The sequence below is a fragment of the Balearica regulorum genome, chromosome 2 (assembly GCF_011004875.1).
Source record: "Balearica regulorum gibbericeps isolate bBalReg1 chromosome 2, bBalReg1.pri, whole genome shotgun sequence".
Taxonomy (NCBI): Eukaryota; Metazoa; Chordata; class Aves; order Gruiformes; family Gruidae; genus Balearica; species Balearica regulorum.
Window position 1 is genome coordinate 37,585,442 of NC_046185.1, and position 17,834 is coordinate 37,603,275.

The following is a 17,834-nucleotide window of genomic DNA, read 5'->3' on the forward strand; positions in this document are numbered from 1 at the left end:
ATCTATTGTGTACTAAAGCTCATCAACCCACAGTCTCCCAGTTCCTTCTATAACCTTTCACTTACCAATGAATAGTACAAAAAAAAGTTTCTATAAAAAAGAGACAAATGCAAAATGTGCTCTTTTGAAAGATAAAGGTTGGCTAATTTCTGCGTGGCACAAAGGAGGCTGACAATTTGAACAGAGAGCTTCCAAGCTATCCTTCTCTCCTGAGACAGGAAAACTTCTCTCACTCAACACCAGAAAGAAAGAGGTTTAGCAAAGAGCACGTGGGAAGCATGGAGCATTTCTCCTGTTTCCTTCAGCTCAGGAACATTAGAGGAATTATTCTTTTTCTTTATACCTTATAAGCAAACCAACTGCTTACCACAGATAGGCTATCATTAAACATCTCATAGGCTGAGGAACTATCTTACATATCTCTGTGACAAGATCACTGTTTCTCTGCCTCTGAAGTATTGCTTAAGGAAAAAAAAAAATTTAAAAAATTGTCCCTGCCCATGGCAGGGGGGTTAGACCACATGATCTTTAAAGGTCCCTTCCAACCCAACTATTCAATGATTCTCTGATCATAAAACTCATTGTGCTGGTTGAAAAGCTCCTAAAACCTGCTGGGGCAGCTGAAAATAGAAACACCTGGTAGGCTTCCCTGCCTGGATAAGGCATCCAGTGAGAACTAGGCAACAGCTACCACTGCAGCAATTCTGGCCAAGGTTAAAATAAAACAAAACCAAACCCCACGGAACTATGGAATGTGCAGGAAACAAAAATAGATTCTCCAGTGGAAACCTCAAGGTATCACTAGGATCCAGCTCCATTGCCTGTGCACAAGGAGCAGCCCTGACTAAAGGTCACAGCTGAGCCGTAACCCAGGCTGGAACTATGGAGTGTGGTAACCAAACTTCAGTTGCAATAAAGTATGAAAATAAACACTGAAAATAATGGTTCCTAACTCTGAAATGACAGGATCACTTGGATCCTCCAGTCATGAAAACACTGATTCACATAAGACACATGGATAAAAATCATGCTCCCCCCTTTTTTATGGCTTTATCCATGAGAGAAGGTAATCACACTGTTACATATTTGCAGGGCAGGAGTGCAGCCTGCAGATTTGTATAGCCTTTATTCTTCAATAATCTAGAATAACTGAGCTGATAAAAAAATCCAGCCACCTTTAATTCTAATAGACTTTACTTCCCATAGCTTTGCAGTTTTAGAAAAGCATCCTCTCCCAAATTTAAGGTTTGAATTAATCCCCTCAGAAAGCCCGGCAAAGCTAATCTAGTTCTGTTATTCCATTAAGCCTGGTGCATGATCCAGAATGTACTCTGTGTCAAAGGAAGCTGGAGACTATTGGAAGGAAAAGAGGTTTGCAGAGAAAATTACTCATAAATCACTCTGAGTGGCCACAGCACATAAAAGCTACCTCAGCAACAACAGACCAACCTTCTTCTTTGGTAGCAAAGCCAAAAAACAAAGCATCACCCTGCCATGCACTGAACACGATCAGACTGAAAGCCCACACTGTTTTTTCCTGCCATGCCACAGGAAAAGCTGCTTCATTCAGAGTCTGTTCAGCACTCCCATTCTCTTTGGACTGTTATTTCAGAAAATTCAGCTGCATTAAACGAAACTAGCAACCAAATATAGAACAGTACACACATTAATGGAGTACGTGGAAAATAATCAACTCAGGGTACAAAATGAAGCAACACGGACCCTAGAACGGGATATACAATTATAGGAATTACTCCATTAATTCAGTCAATTATTCATTAACCTAAAGAACAAACAAAAATCAACTATACACAACATTAATTTTAAATATAAAAATATCCTGTTACAAATGAAACTATCCCCCCCCAATCAGATAACACTCCCAGATGTTTCTCAAGTGCTTTATTTTTATTGCTTTTCATAAAAACTGTCTTCAGTATTTTACAGAACATGACAAACTGTAGACAGCATATAAATTTCCAAAGCACTTCACTTAATTACTAAATGCTTGTTAAGGTCCTTAATCATATTTTATGGGAAAAGTTAATGGCAGTCTTGGCATGGTGCCCAATTTGGACAATATTTTCTAATCCATTTGAAATGAACAAGAATGAAATCATAGTTCTTTGTCTGCAAATGTGATGCTGGTTTTGCTTCTAAAAGCCTTACAATTTCTCTAAGCTGTAGCAGAAAAACCTTTCTTTAAAAAAAGGTAGAAAATCCAATAGACATTAAAACTACAGGGGATTATTGCTGTGTTCCACTTTTTTAAGATATCCCCTATGTAAAAATGTCAAATAATGGGACAAATATCTCAGGGAAAACTTACACTAGAATGAGGTAACAAACATCTTAGGGCTCAAAAAGAAAAATCTATCACAAGATGAATGCTTTCCCAAGATGTTTTCCCAGAACTTGAGTACAAATGAGATGCGGAAGTATTGATGTTTTCTCAGTGAAGCATTTTATAGGGTATCCTCCAAAATTGACCTGGACATGTAAAATCCTGAAAATCTGAAATATTGAAAATTGAACCCTAAAGAGACTCCAAACGTGTAGAGACGCGTATTCCTGAGTTACTTTGCACAAGCAAATAATTCAATCAAAGCCAAGTTTCTAGTCTTACTCTCAGTTTGTTGTTCCAGAAAGCCCATAGGGTTATCCTAGAAGTTGATCATCTTTACTTTGAAATACAAGGATAGTAAAGAAGTGACTGGAGTGGTGGAGAGAGCAGGTAATTCAGTTGTGGCATTAAATAATGGCAAGTTGGGGGTTCTGCTCTAGAAAGGTTTTGCTTTGATGTTATAGCAGAGAAGAATTTAGTCTTATATATTCTTCATCACTGTGGCATACATATAAATAAATTCATACTGTCTTCAACAGAAGGATGGAATTATATTTAAATTCTACTTGATTTTCAATCCCTTGGTCACAAGATATTCAAGATCATGTAGATAACGATGGTCAACAATATGGCAAAGGATACATCAGTACAGAAGTGCAGAGGCACTAAGTGATAGAGTTAGTGTCCCTAATTCTTTTCTTCAGCTCAAACTACAAAGCATGTATTTATGACATAAATAAATAATGTGTATCTCTGTGTATTTGCATATATATATGCAGACACTTTTGTATTTCTTTAATAACAATTCTGGGTTCTGCCATCTGGTTGTTAACTATATAGGTGAGCATGTGTATAAGCACATATATATGTATACTCATACATTTGGAAATACATTTTTATATATATAATACAGATATAAATTCAATTGTTTCTTTACTACAAAGTATCCATTGCAAAAAACTATTTGCTGTCACAACAAACAAATCTGAAAGTGTTTGACATGTTCTTTCCACTAAATGTTAAGTCTCAATAAACTACCAAATATAATTACCCTCCCAGTCTCTACTAAGACCTAGTGATTTTAAATCATGTGTCCTAACATCTCTGGCAGTGATACAATCCTATGTATGGTGTCACTAGTAATTAGAGAAAGGTTTAATTATAACAAGCGAAAACCTTCATGACAGTATAGGATTTTAAATTCTCCAAGAGCACAGATAGTAATATTCTGTCCTTTCACAACTATTGTGCAACTGAAGTGCAAAACAGAAAATTTTAACACCACCTGGCTCTGAACTTACCACAGGTAATTCATATTTACCCACTGCTAGTGGAGGGTGTCCCTGCCCGCAGCAGGGGGGTTGGAACTAGATGATCTTTAAGGTCCCTTCCAACCCAAACCATTCTATGGTTCTGTGATTCTATGATATTTCATGTGTAAACAACTCAGCAAGCATTTCCTTTGTACTCAGCACTGGTGAAGCCACACCTTGAGTGCTGTGTTCAGGTTTGGGCCCCTCACTACAAGGAAGACATTGAGGTGCTGAAGCGTGTCCAAAGAAGGGCAATGAAGCTGGTGAAGGGTCTAGAGAACAGATTTTATGAGGGGCGCCTGAGGGAACTGGGGTTGTTTAGCGTGGAGAAAAGGAGGCTGAGAGGAGACCTTATCACTCTCTGCAACTACCTGAAAGGGGGTTGTAGCCAGGTGGGTGTTGGTCTCTTCTCCCAAGTAACAAGTGATAGGATGAAACGAAATGGCCTCAAGTTCCACCAGGGGAGGTTTAGATTGGACATTAGGAAAAATTTCTTCTGCCAAAGGTTTGTAAAGCATTGGAATGGGCTGCCCAGGGAAGTGGTTGAGTCGCCATCCCTGGAGGTATTGAAAAGATGTGTAGATGTGGTGCTTAAGGACCTGGTTTAGTGGTTGGACTTTTCAGCGTTAGGTTACCAGTTGGACTCGATGATCTTAAAGGTCTCTTCCAACCTACACGATTCTATGATTCCTGACTTACTCTGGGGACAAAATGACAAACCAGCTTTTGCCAGTTTCTAAGTGTAAGCAAACAGAACTGTGGGAAACAGTGCAGTCTGTGGGGAGGAGGATGTGACTGTAAGGTGAGACAAGCAAAATACACAGAGAAAAGAGGAGAACAATTAGATTTAGTTATGCATAGAAATACCTATATGAGTGGGAAGGGGTGTTAAGAAAATTTCAAGAAATAAAACTTAAGGGCTTTCTTGACAACTGTCTGCTTTAGTGGAGTAGACTGGGCACATAGCTAGGACAGACTTTCAACCTGGAAAACTGAATTCCTTAGAAACTGGACTCTTGAACAGAGGGAATGATTCTTCACAGTGCTGCTCATTTTCTTGCAAGCCTGCAGCACCTAGCTAAACTACTGATCTCCTACCAATTTAAACTCTCTCCAGTCTGTGAAGAGGGCATGTTGAGAAATTGGTGTTAGGATGAGTACAAGTATCTGAGGTGCAAACTAAGAAGGATGCTTGCAAAGGAACAGCCCTACTGTCCCAGCAGGCACATCACAGCCCTACTCTCAAACCTTTATAAACTCACAAACAGGGGATCATAGAAATGTGAAGACAGAAAGTCATGGATGACAAAAAATGGAAAAAATACCACTTGCTCTATGTAATACTGCCCACTTTTCATATGCTACATTTTAACCCCTATTTTCCAGTAATCTAGTCTCCAGCATCTCTAACTACTTCCAAGATCACTTGAAACCATCCTATTTGTGATGTGAAAGGGAAGTTCTTGGGCCACAAAGGAGTTACAGCTGCCTTCCTGCTTCTTCAATCATTATCCAAAAAGCCAAATCCACACTGAACCCATTAGTACTAACTAATTGCTTCCACATTTGCCTTTCAGACAGTAGATTTCTCCTTTTTTGACTTCTGATGTTCCAGACATGGAATACACTGTTAAAAAAGACAACATGCCAAACAGTCATTGGGTGGTCAGGGTTTCTACTACAGCTGTAAGCTGTACAAGCTGCAGGCTTGGGCTGGGTTCCTATCACTGACCAGGAGTGACAGAAAAGGCTCCATCTCTGCTCCCTGCGGATACATGTTCTCTGCATTTGCAGAGGATAAAGAAAGCAGAATGAACCAGTTGTCCACCTCAGTGAGCAAAGACTCAGTATATATAATCTATCAAGACACATAATTTTCAATTTCAGAACACTACCTGTAATAAGTACTGATCATACTTTGTCACAAGTCTAAAGAAACAATGAATTTACGCTCACAGAAAGAGAATAGCACTGGAAGAGAAAAAACCCCAAAGTTAGATTCGAGCCAGCTGGCAATATCTTTTAGACCAGCTAGACAAATCTAATTTACTTTGTCCAAGATCTCTCTATTCTCTCTTTGGTCTTGCTTCACTTAGATGCAATGAATCTTAATTTCTGTTCTACCTAAAATGCTTCTCATTAAGTTCATCAGGAGACAAATTTAGCTATTATTTCCTTGTTATGCCCTTCAGAGTGAATGCTTAATTTTCAGTCTCTCCTTCATAAAGATTTTGCATTTAGAGAGAGTTCAGCCACGAGTATCTAGTTCATTTGGAACCACATCTTAAAAATCTAAAAGGCATTAGATTTCCAATTTTTATAATCATATGAATTGCATGATAAATTTCAGTATGTAGCATTGCAGCCCAGTTTTACTGTTGCTTTTTTAAACACAAAGCAATGTATCAAATACCTAGTATTGAAAATAGGAAAACAGGTTTTCACCTGCTTTATAAATACCCCACTGCACCAGAAAGAAAATATTTTCACAGAATCACTCTGAAACCTGTACCTCTCCTCAGGTTACTCTTTTCTGAATTTGATGGCAATGACAAAACCAGATAATGTTGCTCATTAACATGTCACTCACTGAAGTGGATAAACATGAGGGAAAGGAGGGTAAGACTAAAATCACAGGACAGGACAACAGTGGCACAAGGACAAATAGCATAAGCTTCTTAACCACATGAGCAATTTGGTTTGGAAAAGCTTTCCATCGGAAACAGTGGGGGAAGGAATCTGCCAGTTTTAAGGTGGATTTTAATGCATTTATTACAGGAATTGATGTATGATCTGGTCTTTGGGATAACACACATATTGTCTTGAGGACCCATCAGTTTGTCCCAGAGACAGACACGCTCTTTCATAGTAATTAACTGTCTCTAAGTGGCTATGTCCTTCATGTCATTGTATCTCATTTATACCAAAGCAACTATTAGAGAATTTTAGTTCAGCCTGAAGCCCTGAGTGCCATCACATCTATTTTCTGCCTTGACTAAATTATACAGGATACGGAAAACATCAGCCTGCCAAGAAGCCTGCAGCTTGAGAGGCTGCTGTACGCATATACGTGCATGTATAAATAAAAAAGATGTTATATTCCCCAGACAGATTTTGTTCCATGCTTGCATAAATTCTAGGGGCAGAAATAGTTTCCTTTTCTTGTCTTTTTAAAAATTAAAAGAAACAAGAAAACACAACAACATGAAAACATCATGGATTATAATATCCCTGAATTAAATTAAATTTGCCATCATTCTGTGGAGGGCTACTTATGCCATAAAATAAATACAGGAGGGTTCAGACAGAGAAACTGTTTGAAGTTACATTGTAAATGAAACACTTTAAAATGACAAATACTACATTCAGCATAATCAGATGTTCAACATAATGAGGGTAGTTAGCTAAATCATTTGTCATTAGATTCACTGATTATAATTGCTTCCTCAGCATAACAGACTTGCATTTACCTCCTAAAACGATATCCAAGAAAGCAGCACCATAGGGAAAAAAAACCCACCAAAGAAAATGGCCTTTTCCCTTTACTGCTTACTTTAATTTTTCTTCTATTCTGGCTGTACAACAGGCTACAAAAGTAGCTGCCAATAACCCTGGACACAGCTGACTTCAAAGAATAGTTCCAAATCACACAGAATGGTAGGCAGGAAGGAAGGAACATTTTTTTCCAGACCTTCTTTGTCTACTGATGCACAGGCAAGTTAATTACCACACAGTGGTAATTAGCACCCACACCAGTGGCGGGGATGGATAGCAATCCTCAGCTGTCTTTCCCACAGCACGATCCTATCTTTGGAGTGAAGAACTGGGTCATCATATAGTCAGGGGTGTCACAAGAAAGTGCTGTGCTGGGGATGAAAGAGAAGTTATGGGAAAGTAGAGCTCTCCTAACCTCACCTTCATCTATTATTTTGCTTATTTCCCTCTGAATATTCCAAATCCAAGCCACTATAACATCAGGAACAAAATTCTGAAGGTGTTTAGATGTCTAAATGCACACATAGCTGCTGAAGAGGCATTAAAAATGTTTATGAATCTAAAAGCCAGTAATTTCACTGATTTCTCATCAGATAATATTTATCTGCATAGACAGTTTTGGAATCCAAACAGGTATGCTGATGTGCAGTTTTAGGCACCTATATTCAACCAGGGTTTGCTCTTGCAGTCAACAACAGGCAGTGAAACATCCTGCAGAAACGCAGAAGCTGGAAGCATACTTGGTACAGCCACAGCCCTGCACCTCACTGAATGACCCGTGCCTTGAACATCCTCTCTGCTTTTGAGATACATCCCTCACGTGCACAGACACGTCCAGGAAAAAACCCTTAAAGAGCAGATGTGCCTGGACTTTTCTGATTAAGAAGCTAACCAGGAGCACCTGTAGAAAATTGTACTTTAATAGAATGTCACAGGAGGAACCCAATTTTTTCCCAGAAAGCGAAGTCACAGACAAAAAAAAAAACCCAAAACCACAAAAAAACCCACCAAAAAACTAATCTGATAAAATGTCAAATAGTCACAGAGAAAAGAAGACCGGAAGAACAAGATTCTTTTACTACTGTAGACTGAAAGTCCCATCCTGGACCATCAAGTCCAAACCTCTGGTAACTTGGAGAAACATTACAAAATTGTCATTTCTGAACTCATTAAGGTCCATTTTAGAAAGTAGCTTACTTTTCACAGGAAGCTAATCCAAAACCTGTTTTCTCTGAGGATAAATGCTGTTCTTATAGCCAACTAAAATGTTTTATCTTACAGTCACTCCTCAGTCCAAGGACTGGCTGAGTTACGGCCATTCAGCTAACCTGTCCCAGCTTCCAACAGGCCTGCATTGCAACTCATCTTTTGGTTGCAGTAACAACCATAAGATTTATTTCTATGCAACATAAGAATAACTACCATACTGAATCTCCCTCTGAACAAGAGAGACCTTCACCAAATATAAAAATCATATTCAAAGGACAGAATGTATTTTAACTAAATAATTCTTAAAGCAGTAATGCTTCAAAAATTACAATTAAAGTTTACCCTCGTGCTTTTACAATTACATGACTCACGATTTGCAAGAGAATACTTAAACCAACCGAGCAGTCCAAGTAAATATATGCATTTGTGAGTTTTTGTTATTTCTATCAGCATTTGTAGTAGTCACGGGTACAACCACCATTGTGCCCCGCAAAACAGTCTCTGGTACCTGTAAAAGCAAGAGGACTGATTGGGAATGGAAAAAGCCTATTTGAATGGCAAGGAGTACCAAAGGAGGAAGATGGGGAAAAGTGGGAGGAGGCAGGAGAATATAGAATGAGCTCACTCAACATCAGCCTCTGTACAGGTCAGATACACAGCATCTTTCTGGTCCTCCTCTAAGTTAGAAGACAACTGCTGAGCTATCAAACACATAGTAATAAAGATCTTTAAAAATCTTTGCTGACCTAATTACTTTCACTTGGTTGTACTGCATGTTTCTCAATAGCAAACAATTTGATGAGGTTAAATTTACATTGCTGGCAACTACTAGCACCAGCTCAACTTGCAAACAGAACGTAAGCATAACTTTCTTTTCCTTGTCAGTGTCAGAGAAACAGCATTGGTGAACTATAAAAATAAGTGCAATCTGGATGACTGTGAGAAATCCAGCACGATCAAGAATAACTGTGGGCCAGATGCTGAAGATTTCCCAGCAGTTTCAGAAATTTCATAAACTAGGTATTGTTTGTTTTTGTTTTTTTAAAAATAATATCTTTATTCTGATAAAGGACTTCCTACATATTGCTGGGGTAGGGGATGTTGCCTCAGGAATTGTAGGAAAACTCAACTTTAGCTGGCCTTAGAATAAAAGTTCCCTTATATTATTAATTAGATTCAAATAGCTAGGGTTAAGTGTATTACAGAAAATGGAGGGACTTCATTCCACACAAATATGAAATTCTATAACCAATTTTCAACTGTCGTTCATGCGTTCTCATAAAAATGATAATCTTATCATTACTATTTCATAGTTGAGGTAGTATTTGCAAAAGCCCCAAAGCAAGAACCATGAAAGACAGAAGCTCTTACGATGCTCAAATCAGTGTCAAGGAGGACAATTTTGTACCTGGATTTATTATATCACTTCAGATACTGTGGAAAAGCTGGTCACAGTTCCATAGTTATGAATGAATTTTGCAGTAAAAGCAAGGATTCAGTTTCTTGACTTTATATGATGGATAAAGTTTACCCTTCCTGAAATCCACTAAAAATTTACTAATATATCTTTTGATTCATTCAAATAAATAGTTTGTAAATTAATTCTTTTAATCGCATCAGTATCAGATTTGTCACCCAAAAGACACCACATTCCTCAAAAATTTTGTATGTACTCAAACTTTAACAAGACTTTACCACAAGAAATTAAGAGGTAGCTGAGCAAAGGTACTAGTCATATTTAAATTTTAATGTCCTGCTTTGCTACATCCCAAGTTAGGCCACCATCTCTGTTTGTAAAACCGACCATACACAACAAAGTGGTCTCATCTGTTTCATATTATTAGACCATTATTATCTAAATGCATCAGGCATAAGAGAAGCTGAACTTGTATCAAGAGTTCTCATCAACGGATGACTTGGCTGCAACATCACTGCCAAACAGTGGTTTCATTCCCACTAATCCCCATCCTCTTCTCCCACTACTTTTTCCTTTGCTATTGCTCCCATTTGCTTTCCGCTGCATAAGGTCATCAGCAGATGGTCATTTCACAAGCAAGCAATGCATTCCTTTTCTATGGAGAAAGAATGGTTTATGGATTGTGTCTTGAACGACATATTTTATTACTGATCAGGTAGTTCTGCACAGAGGATTTCTTCCACATGAAGAGTTTACGATAGTATTATTGCACTTGAGTATGTTTCCAGGGAGTATTCAATTTCACTTTTTTGTTCTTCTTCAGTGCAATTTTCCAAATGTTAATATCTTTTGCTGCTGTAGTTACTTTATTAGATTCTCCTGGCCAAACACCTACACAGGCTAGCAAATGGCAGAACAAGAATGAAGCATCTGCTTTTCTGTTTTTCCTCTTCACATTATGTCAGTGAATTCCTGAAGCTGTTTGTGCCTCATTTAAGAAATGGGTAGAGTTCACCAGAAAGCAAACAAAAAAATCAATTACTGAATGTTCTCATCAGACATTAGATGGCTGTAAGAAAATCCAAAATTTTCCTATTCTTGTGACTGGACAGAGCTACCAATACTAACTTCTGTCAAATGCTAACTTTCTCATAGTAACTTCTTGCAAAACGAGGCCTTGGAGGTTAGCAACTGCTCAGAGCTGTGAGTCACAACACCGTAAGAGGAATGTACCTCATTAGAGCCACAGCATGAATGGAGGTCCTAACACACGAGGTAAGCAAGGTCAGGGAACATTAGATCATAAAGTCAGGAAGAATTTCTTTCAAGGATTTTCACGGGGGCTAAATTAGGCCTATTCATAGAAAAAAACAGCACAAAAAGTCTTGCCTTGTCCAACTGATAGAAATCTCTTTCCAACACTAGCTGACTTCATCTAGGCCAAATACTGGCATGACCAAAGCTTTCTGTAAAACTGATTTCTAACATAAGCCCTGTCAAGCAAATACTCAGGAGGAACCTTTCTTTCCAAACAGGAAGTACTAATACAAGAAGGTGGAAAACAGACTAAATACTACATTTGTCATTAACATAGAAGTGCACTGACACAGATGTCACAAAAAAATTTAAATATACAGTACACATTGAATACAATTGGCTTTAAAAATCAATTTTGCTATAGTACTGCTTAGATTAAAACAGAATCTAGAAAGTCCACTGCTTTGATAACATTACAGAAATACTTCTGCAAGATCCATGAAGAAAACCTTCCAAAGACAGGAGTGGACCAACAGATGAAAGGAATTGGAAAAAGAGACCCTCATTTACCTTCTTTTCTCTTCTCCATTGTCCTTAACCTCTTTTTTTAACTCCTTTTCTCTGCTGCTTTTAAAAGCTGTCTAACAGTTCTAGTGAAATTATAGTGTTTCTACCCGATTCAATAATTTTAAAAGTGAATAGATGTGATTTTACTGTAGTCCTTTGCACTCCTCTTCACCTCATGTGCAAGTAAGTGTACTCAAACAGGTGTTTTTCACAGATACAGTGAGATACAGGAATGGTCTATGTACACATCATTATTTTACTTCATAACTAATAGATTATTTTGTATACCAGGAATTCTGTCTTTATGTGCAACTTCTTAATGACATATATACTGAAACACACAGCTGCATAATCTTTACATATACTGGCAAGTATGCACTCTGTAACCCACACCCGAACCTGATGCAAGTACCCAAATATGTTTATATTCCCATTAGTATAGTGGGGGTGGGGAGGAAGATGCTCAGCTTTGAGGAAAACAACACTATTTTTTAAGTCCTGTTCTGTAGAAATTTAGGTAAAGATGGGCTGCAAAATCAGACCATAATGTTTAGCAATTCTGATACTCCATTTGTGATCAAGGAGACATTTACTTTTCTATATGCATTAATACAACAACCTGGAGGCAATTACAGCTATAGCTTTCATGGGAAAAGAATTTTTTAAAAAGTAACAGTGCAGAAATCAAAAAAGTCAGAACCATAAATCTTGGATCTTATTCAATCACGCACCAAAAAACAACCACCATGCAACACACTTCAGTTTAAAGATGTGTCATAGAAACTGAGCTGAAAAGCAGAACTCGGTAAACTAATCTCAGGAATGTTGTTTTATTACCCACCGTAGTTTCTGGTTATACTGCTTGACTTTTTCTAGTGAGGCTGCATTAATCTGAGCTTGAAATTCTTCTACTGAGACACTGTCTCTGTAATAATATCCTTCCATGCTCTCCAATGCTGTGAAAAGAGAAAGAAGAATGGAGAAGAGAAAAATCAGTATTAAATATTTAGTATTCGCCTTCTTGTAGCTTTGTTCACACACCAGCGAATTACTTTTAACCTTGAGGCTGCGACCCCACTGTGGATTGCTGAGCTGTTTCCGTATGTCATCAAATTTATACAGATCTCTCTTTAAGATTTCACTTACAAGAAAAATTATATTTCTTGCCCTGTGGAAAATATAAAGCAGAGCACTAGTTTGAGTTCCGTTGCTCTAATTAAAGTACTCCTGCCCTGTGAATGTAAATGTGGTTTTTAGTTTTGATATATCCTGGAAGAAAACAGCAGAATGAGCTGGGATAGCGGAAAGAAAGGACTAATGTACCAGCGACTTTCACAGATGGAGACCAAACAAGTTCTTAGGAAACCTGATTTTGGGAGATGTCGAGCACTTGAACGTGTAGTTATTCCTACTGATAATGTGAATGCCTTCTTCTGGACTTCTCTGGATCTCTGAAAATGCCCTATGAGCTCCTTTTCAGGGTTCAGATAAGTTTCTGAAGTCAAATACTTGCCTACGTCCACCTTTGTTGTATTCACTTCACCAAAGCAAGGATGAATATTGCTACAAGAACTCAAGAACTAAACACTTTCATTAAAAGAAGTATCATATGTCCTTCTCATACAATCGTTGCACTGAATTAAAAGGAGGAAAAAATGAATGCACTACCATTTCATTTTGGGATGGTCTTCCTAGCAACAGTTTTCAAAAAAAGAAAGAAAAAAAGAACACTTCCCTGAGTATCTAAAATAAAGGGGCTGGGGGAGTTTAACCTCTTCTTTAGCCAAGTCAAATCAAGTGTTTGAAAGTTTCTCAAGAAAATTTGAATGGGAGAAATCAACATCTTCACATTAAGAGATTAACCTTATTATAATATAAAACACAAGCTCTCGGTGAAATAGTTTTTTTGAGGAGAAGCATTAAAGATTTTACAGTTAGGAATATTGCCACTTTAATAATCCATACACATGCCAAGAATTCATCACCCTATCAGAAAATGCAAGCAATAAGCAGAGTTCTGATGGAAACATGCTGCTGTCTTACAGCTTCAGCTGCACACAGAATATTAATTCTGCTTGTACTGCTTAATATGACCAGTTAATAAATAATTCATTCATTGTGAAAGAACATGCAAATTACACTCCCCTTCTGTGCTTTCAGAGTTTGTAATTGTACTTCTGTGTGAAAAATATTAAATTTCAACAGTCAGACTTCCTTCTTAACTTCCTCAGTGCTAAGTCACATCAGAAAGCCCCCACAAAAATATCCACTGAAGTCCATTTATAATAGCATGTCAGTGCAAACAGAGTTGATAATCCATACTACTTATTTTACTGGCATAAAGTTGTTTTTTTTCCAATTAGATTACCCAACCAGGAAACTCAGTCATCTGTCGGGACTGGCCGGAGCGCATAGTTCTGCCTCCACAGGCACTGCGGGGGCCACGCTGGTGGGTGCTGGCAGGGAATCCCACAGCATGTGCTTTGGCTCTCCCCTTTCTGAAGGGTTTAACATTTTTCTACCTAATATCTTAGAAAGCTCTTTTGTAAGGAAGCTTTCCTTATAAACATGTCTTCTGTGGTATTCTTGAATCCAAGTTAGGATATTCTGGTCTGAATGTGCAGACAACCGAAAGGGAAAAAAGCCTGGAAGGATGGGTAGACAAAGGCTAGGGGCTACCAGGACGTGGTCCAGCTAGGGGCCCATTGCAAGCAGAATACCACATCTTTGCCAGTGACCTGGAGGAGGTAAGTTTGCAGCTAATACCAAATTGGGAGAAGCAGTGGATAGACTTAAGTGCAGGGCCACCTAGAGAGAGACCTAGACAGGCTGGAGGAATGGGCCAGCAGGAACCTTGTGAAACTGAACAAAGACAAATGTCAAGTCCTGATTCTGGGAAGGTAGAGCCTAAAGAGCAGCTCTGCTGAGAAGGACCTCAGGGTCATGTTAGACAGCAAGCTGAACACAAGCCTGGAGTGTTCTCTGGTAAGCAAGGCGGGCAACAGCATCCTAAACAGTATTAACATAAGCATGGCCAGTAGATTGAAAGAAGTGCTCATCCTCAGTTTACTCAACACTCATTAGATAGCATCTTGAATACTGTGTCTAGTTATGGGCCCCACAGTACATGAAAGCTATTGATCAACTGGAAAAAGTTAGTAGAGGGTCATGGGGTGAAGCCCCCTCTGTGATGAAAGGCTGAGAGACCTGAGCTTGTTCAGCCTGCACAAGTGATGGCTTCGGGAGGAATCTACTAGTCAGGTGTCATTAGCTACCAGGAGGTCAACAAAAAGAGCCAGGGTCTTCACAATGGTGCATGCTGGCAGGACAAGAGGCAATGGATATAAATTGAAACAAGAGATGTTTCAACACAATAGAAAGAAAACACTTTTTCACCATTAGGGCAGTCAAGTAAAGGAACAGGTTACCCAAGAGGTTGTGCAGTTTCTGTCCTTGGGTGTTTTCAAGATCCTACTTGATAAACACCCAAGTAACCTGGTCTGATGTCACAGCTGACGCTGCTATGAGCAGGAGGTTGGACTAGAGACCTTTTGAGGTCCCTTTTAATCTGAATTATTCTAGGATTCCATGAAAAAGTAAAAAAATTAAAAACTCTGGATAATTAAGAGACTAGCAATTTTAAATAAAGTGACTTTTAATTTTAAATAAAGTGTCTTTTAATTAAGCTTATTTATTGCTGAGATCTCAATTCTAACATAGGAAATGGAGAAATCTGAATGCCAAGAGCAATATCTCATCATTCTCCGACCCCAATCCTGCAAATCAGGATCCTTTTAAATGTATACACTTAATATATGGTTGCATAAAGTGGTTTTTAGAAGTGGAGGGATACCTAATATATTCTGGGTAAACATTTATAAACTTTTAAAAGTCTACAGTCCCAATCCTGCAAATATATAGACTTGTAATTTTAGGCATGGAGCTATGCCACACAGAATAGAGCAACACAGAGATAAATATACTGATGTGCACTGACTTGTGCCTTTGATAAAGTATTCCAAGCACATGATTTTTTAAATGTTCCATTTGAAAACATTATAAACCATTCTATTTTAGACAGGAAACAGCTTAGCTCTGTTAAGCTTGGGAAACAAGAATTCATTTCACAGAGGAACTTAGAGAAGATTTCTACATTTGTAGCTAATAAATTTCAGTCAAAGATGTGGATCTACTGAATTAGTTTGATGGCAGCTCAGTCAAACCTCACAGGAAAGAAGTAAAAAATAGAATCCCAATTCACTCATTAGTGAGGAAAAAAACCCAAAACAATGATTTAAACACTAGGATTTAACTTCTTATCCAGGATTTCTTATTCTTGGAGTCTAATGGACTATTTTGGAGGGGGATTCTTGAAAATTAAAGAAATTTGATATGATAAAGAAAGAAGAAATCTGTATCCCCTCTTGAATCTAAAAAAATAGTATTTCCAGGGTTCCATCTGAACCAAGGTATTTTCTGTTCTCTTTCATGGGCCTTTTTGTCTGCTCTACTGAAATGTGTCTCCTGCTCAGTGTTCTCATTTTCCCCTATGACTGATATCAATCTGCTCAAAAAAAACCCACTGAAGTCTGTCTTTATTAGTTTGTTTAAAAATCAGACTTCAGGGATCTTATTTGTAAAAAATTGTGTATTTACAGTAAGTTCGACTATTTCTTCATGCATCTTTGCTATTTCCTTTTACATCCTCCTTATTTATAAGAGACCAAACCCTCCTCGAAACCTTCATTTGTATGCCTGACTTCTGCCTGTTCCACTTAGACCCTGGAAGCCTTTTGCAAGGTACAGAGTAGTTTCAGCTCCCTCTGAAATCAAAGGCGGCTCAAGGCAATCAGCACCTCACATTCACCATTTCAGTGAATCAAACTCCATGCTCCTGATGACTGTAATGACACTGCAGCTAATGCAGGCTGCCTGCAATTTATGAACAGTCTGAGCATCAGCGCCCACCATTCATCACTTCGGTAACGTTGGCAGTGTCATAACTACAAAAGCCTGACAACCTTATTTAAGTCTTCATAACATTTTAAAGAGACAAAATTCTCAAGGGGTAACAATTTAGTCCTTAAATTTGAAGTAACAGGAAAAGATTATGATAGCATTTGGAATGCAAAACACTTTTAAAAGCAAGTTGCATGATCTGACTATTGTCCACTAATGTCTACAAAGAACAAAACAATACTGATGAAAGACGATTCATTCTTTGGTGTTGGAATCATATAACAGGTATAAACTTAGAAGTGTATTCTCATGCCTCTACTTTTTTATCACAAATCTTAGCATTTCTTAAATTCACATTTTAATTCAAAGTTCTCAATAAATATCCACATTAAACAACATATTTCAACATAAGCATTGTGCCCTTACAAAGGATTTAAATCAGAGTGAGTAGGGTTTTAAAGAGAGTTAAATATTACATGAAAGAATTAGGGAGGGGGGGAATTAAAACTCAAGTTACCTTGTGAAAAAAGTACTGGATGGATTTTAAATCCCCCTCCATTCTTCAGCCTTTGAGGAAGCTGTTCAAAATGGTTACTATCAAGGTAGAAGTAAACCTTCAGTGTTTGCCGGCTTCCTTCTGCTTGGTATGTGATTGGAACATCTAAGAATACAGTCAGTGTTACTATTTCATTAAAAGCAATGACACGTCTTTTTCCAAAAACTGTTGCACTGAAAATTCACACGGTTAGATAAAAATCACTTCAGACACAAGACTAATACGTGCAATATTTTACATTATACTCGGTGTTGCTGAGTTCACTTTTGGCCTGTCCATTATCAGGAAGCAGATAAACAGAAAAGCAGTGACTGTCATCTTTGCCAGCCTGTCAATGACAGCAAAAAATACTAGGCAAATAATGTAGTTGGCAACATCCTACTTGTATTCCCTGTAAATCAGAAGAAACATCCATGTACAGCACACAGTTTAAATCACTGGAAGGATACCTTTAGCCATATTTCACATGCCTTCCTCAGGTGCATGACATATAAGGTCAGTGTGATATATAAAGTCAGTATCTCCTCAGATTTGCGTGGGACAGAACACAAGTAAATACACAGTAGCTACCAGCATATTCATTAAATTATTATTAAAAATAAGGAGTCAATTGAGAAAAAAATGTTTTATGGTAGAGTATGTAAAACTTCATTACACTTTGACAAGCTAAATGTCATAATACAGCAACTGGTGTCAAGTTTAGCGCAAGTAGCGGTA

General features: G+C 38.0%; 1 protein-coding gene across 2 annotated transcripts in view; it reads right to left on the reverse strand.

Annotated features, from left to right (window-relative positions):
• PREX2 (phosphatidylinositol-3,4,5-trisphosphate dependent Rac exchange factor 2) overlaps positions 1-17,834 on the reverse strand; it is a 188,498-nt gene that overhangs the window by 27,868 nt on the left and 142,796 nt on the right. For both annotated transcript variants that reach the window (XM_075743930.1, XM_075743931.1), the window contains 2 exons: positions 17,079-17,222; positions 12,444-12,558 (listed from right to left, as the gene is read on the reverse strand). In XM_075743930.1, coding sequence (XP_075600045.1) covers positions 12,444-12,558; positions 17,079-17,222 — 259 coding nt within the window. The remainder of the gene's footprint in view (positions 1-12,443; positions 12,559-17,078; positions 17,223-17,834) is intronic.